This window comes from Theropithecus gelada, chromosome 6, assembly GCF_003255815.1.
Source record: "Theropithecus gelada isolate Dixy chromosome 6, Tgel_1.0, whole genome shotgun sequence".
Lineage (NCBI taxonomy): Eukaryota > Metazoa > Chordata > Mammalia > Primates > Cercopithecidae > Theropithecus > Theropithecus gelada.
The window spans coordinates 144806985-144811615 of NC_037673.1; the positions used below are offsets into that span (position 1 = coordinate 144806985).

Sequence of the window (4631 nt, forward strand, 5' to 3'; positions counted from 1 at the left end):
AAGCATGTGACGGCCACAAGACCATGAGGGGAAGTGACAGTAGTATTGCTCTGGGCTGGAAGTTTTAATTGCTAAAATGAGAACTCCTTGAGAATTCATCTTCACTTCACCTTGACTACAGTATTCCAAATAGTGATGACTCTGTCCACTTGGCATCCACAGTGAAGGCAATGTAGCATGATCAGCTGACTACCATACAAGTGTAGCTTGAGTAAAAAGCAAAGTTTTGTTTTAATTAACAGAAATCTTGTGGCTACATGTTATCACAACATAACCAAGCCTTCTGGATTGATAAAAGCTCACAGCATATAATGACTTATCCAAGATTATACAGGTAGAAAATATCAGAAGTAATATGTTAGTGCTTTTCTCCATACTTCATAAATGCTAATGTCAGTGTTCCTTCCATTCGGTCCCAGTTTGCTTCATTGGTTCATTGCCTCAAAAATAAACAATATTTCCCCAGGTGCCAAGATATAAACATAGGTGTAATCAGTCTAATCTGAGTTTAATAGATTCCAGTTTTGTAAAATAAAGGAGGTTTGAGATTTTCACTTATTTCATAACTAAGCCAAGAAGCTCATACTTAGTCTCTTCTAGTACATGAAGTTTAGAATTCTTAACAGTCCCACCTTTGAGAAAGATAGAAAATACTTCTTACCTCAAATAATCAAATCATTGGTCAGATAAGAAGTAGCAATTCAGTAACAAGGACTGTAACACAGCCCAGGGTGTGGCACCGTGCTTTGAGATCCTCTGGATGACCTCACAGGAAAGGTGGAGGAACCAAGCCTTGCATATATATAAACATGACCCCTTTCCTGGGCTATGGTCGATGCAGCTGTAGTGACAATCTCAGAGCAGCTTCTGCACCACAGCCATTTCCAGCATGAAGATCACTGGGGGTCTCCTTCTGCTCTGCACAGTGTTCTATTTCTGTAGCAGCTCAGGTAAGTTAAGGTCAGACGATGCCCTATACAGCCATTAAGCTTGTTTTCACAAATAATCCCTCCTGGGATGTGAGCATCTCAGAAACATCTGGTTGTAAGAATTTAAAGTGTACTGGTTTGTAATAGGATCTTATGCTCCATCTGGAGTTTGAGAGACTTGAGTCCAATGTCTTTCAAGGATTCTTATTTGCATCCATAGAACAAAAATCATCTAATTTCTCCATAAGTCTTCCATTTCATATGTTCATATGGACACTGGAAGTTGTCAGTGTTATTAGATATACTATTTCTTAGTGCAAAGATACAGAAAAACTTGGATGTCTTCCTAAATCAGTTTGGAGGGATTAAAATAAAACACAAGTCTCAAAAAGCCAAGGGTCAACAATCAGACTTTTATACTTTGAAAAATTATTTAGTGTTTCCAATCCCATAAAGACATTCCACTGCATTTCTTTATGTCAATTGGGAAGGAAAGGATAGCAGAAATGATCCTTCAGGCTCTTAGGAGTGATTATTTGAATACTTCTTATTACTACCTGACTTTGGCCATTATCAAAAACACTATGAGGTTCAGAAAACATCCTGTGATCAACAAAGAGAGGAAATTTTGATAATTTTCTTGCCTAAACCAAGGGTTAACCTAACCCACTGGTCATTCAACTTCCTCAGCAAACAACTAGGATTTTGCATAAGGGTGGAGAGTGTGCTGAATCTCATTGCCAAAGGAAATGTAGAGTCATTATATAGGATGAAACTTAATTAATGAGATTTAAAGTTCGCTTTATTTTTAACATTTTCATCTGTATCTCTTTTTCAGAAGCTGCTAGTCTGTCTTCAAAAAAAGTAAGTATGTTGAATAACATTTTAATGTCAATAACTATTGACTGTCATTTAGTCAACATATATGTAGGATAAATTCAGTATGTTTCGGGGGATTTGAGAAGGAGGCAAACACATGTGGAGAAATGGTATCTGCTCTCCAGAAGGCAATTGAAGAAATATGGCATACATATAAACAACCATATTTTAAAAATGTTTTTTAAAAATTCCAGAGTTAAAGGAGGGAGAATTGCCTTCCAGCTGAAAGGTTGGCAATGTTTTCATAAAAGGCATCACGTGTAAAAGGCAGGGAAAAAGTACCTTGATAAATTGCACAGACTCTGGGTTCAAATACTAACTCTACTACTTACCAGCATTTATCTTCAAAAAGTTATCTCTATTTCTAAGCTTTAATTTCCACATTTGTAAAGAGAGGTAATAGTAGAATTTGCTCTAGTTGTTCTGAAGATTAAACAAGAAAATTCACGTAAGATTTAAGTTTGATGCCTAGCCCAGAAACGCCCAGCAATTGTTAACTGAGTGTAGTAGAAAAAAATAGAATACCAATAGTGCTAGTATTTGTAATAGTGATAGCACTAGTACTTACAGAAGTGGCCAAGCAACATCTGATTATCTGAGCTGGGACTTCCAGCCCTTGTAGTATATCTAATAGTGGACAGAGTAGCCTAGCTTGTGGTCTTGGAGAAAAACAGGACATTTGCTTGTGTATGACATAGGTGGACTGCAGCAATTACAAGAAGTATCCAGTGGTGGCCATCCCCTGTCCCATCACATACCTGCCAGTTTGTGGTTCTGACTACATCACCTATGGGAATGAATGTCACCTGTGTACTGAGAGCCTGTGAGTACCTCATAAGAAGAAAATGAGATCTGGAGCCAGTGCTCTCTACTACAAACCTTTCTACTTTCCAGGATCCAGCTTACATCTCTATAAGCTATAATTTATAATTATCCCCACCCAGAACAGCAGGTGGGGAAAAAAAACTGACTGTTTCACAATCAGACAGGGTAGAGTCACCTGCTCTGACAGCTTGGACTGGTTCCATCCCATCACAGAACCTCCAATTCCTGTCTGTCAATTGTGAGAATCCAGTAAGACGGTGAATTCTCAAACTGCTGTCCCCAGAGCACAGAGGTTCTATAGAGGCAAGTCAGGAGTCGCTATTAGGGTTAAAGGGACCATTTGGGGTAGTTTACAACATAAAGTTCAGCTTGGACTATTTTAAGCAGTGGAGTGCCATATATCATGATTGAAGAAAGGGCCCTGAACTCCCCATCCCCCAAAAAATAATTGAAAACTACTATACTATCTGACTTCTAAGATACTTAACAGTCTTAGTGCAGCTTGATTCTTAGATAAAGTGTGCCTAGAGGTTCTTTATCTTCAAATTCTTGGAGGCTCCATATATCTGTAGCTTTAAGGGGGAATAAGCCTACAAAAATGATTGTTTTTCCTTTATCTAAAATAAGGGATGCAAGCTGTCAGGATTTGGACCAGAATACCACGGACATGTTTTGTTTAGGTATTTTGTTTGGCCCACAAAATGTTTTTGCAGAAATGTAGCTAGGCAGATGTCACTTCTTTGGTACAAGACATGCAAATTGCACTTAACTCTCTCATACCGAGTCCACTGTGATCATTGTTAACTCTTTTAGGCCACTGGATTTTGGACACCTAGATCTTGCATTTTCATCTTTGTGATTATCTTAACAAGTGAGAATAACAAGCCCTGAGCCCAAAAGGACATATTTATGTATTTATTCCTGTTTGGGAGGTTTTATTTCACAAAAGGGAAAATTCTGTAACATAGGCAGACTGGGAAACTAGCCCTTGGCATGGAAACTAGCTGTTTTCAAGGGACACTGAAGGGAAACATGGTGAAAGTCCTCCTCACTAATGCAGGATCCAGCTTCGTCAAAGGCCTTGCTGACTAGGAAAAGCTGAGAGACAGGCCCTCTCAATTTGCTTTGTCAGAGTACTCTTTCTTTGTTGTTTTAAGACACTTGGTGGTCAGCGGGGCTCTGGAATCAGAGGAGGTAGCAGAGGGGTGGAATGATCACTGGAGTAGAGAAATTCTGCTTCTTTCTCTGTCAGAACATGCTTTGGCAAGGTCATTCATTTTCTGAGACTCAGTTTCCTTATCTGTAAAATGAGGTTCTGCCTCATAATCTCTATAGTTCCTTTCAGTTCTAACATTACATAAAATTTCCTCTTGTGCTAATGAATCTTGTGAACTGTGTCTTCCCTTAGGAAAAGTAATGGAAGAGTTCAGTTTCTTCACGATGGAAGTTGCTAAATTCTCCATGGACATGGAGAGAAAGGAATGCTATCCTCCTCATCATCTTCATCATCCCCAGGCTCTGACTGAGTTTCTTTCAGTTTTACTGATGTTCTGGGTGGGGGACAGAGCCACATTCAGAGTAATCTGGATTGAAAGGAGATAGTTTCTGTGCTACCCCTACAAACGCATGCCTCACTGACAGACTAGCATTTTTTTAAAAAACATGTCAATAAAAAATAATCTCCCAGAAAGTTTATCTTTGCTTCTGTTTGTGTTTGTTTCTTAGATCGCGGTATAAAATAACACAATTATAAAAGAAAATTGAAAAACATACGAGTCTTGTTGTTTAGGAAAAACTTTTATACAAAGAATCCCAATCAGCTTCCAAGAAACACATGCACACCACATACACACACACACACACACACACACACACACGATACATAGACATGCACACACACAAATGCCAGTGAACACCACACCTTCTCCTGGAGTCTTTATCCACTAGAGACAAGTCTATGTACCATACTGTTGCTTCACATTGGTCTCTTTTTTTAAA

General features: G+C 38.7%; 1 protein-coding gene across 1 annotated transcript; it reads left to right on the forward strand.

Moving 5' to 3' along the window:
* The first annotated feature begins 832 nt into the window (after positions 1–832).
* On the forward strand, positions 833–4323 carry SPINK7 (serine peptidase inhibitor, Kazal type 7 (putative)). Its single transcript, XM_025388521.1, has 4 exons — positions 833–950; positions 1768–1793; positions 2507–2631; positions 4042–4323. The coding sequence occupies exons 1-4, from the start codon at positions 890–892 to the stop codon at positions 4085–4087; spliced, it is 258 nt and encodes an 85-aa protein (XP_025244306.1). The 5' UTR covers positions 833–889; the 3' UTR covers positions 4088–4323.
* Positions 4324–4631: the final 308 nt, after the last annotated feature.

Bases quoted from the DNA above. Each gene is read 5' to 3' on its own strand.
- SPINK7 (XM_025388521.1), top strand. From the start codon at position 890: ATGAAGATCACTGGGGGTCTCCTTCTGCTCTGCACAGTGTTCTATTTC. The intron at 1,794-2,506 runs GTAAGTATGTTG...TGTATGACATAG, and splicing joins CTAGTCTGTCTTCAAAAAAA to GTGGACTGCAGCAATTACAA. The intron at 2,632-4,041 runs GTGAGTACCTCA...GTCTTCCCTTAG, and splicing joins CACCTGTGTACTGAGAGCCT to GAAAAGTAATGGAAGAGTTC.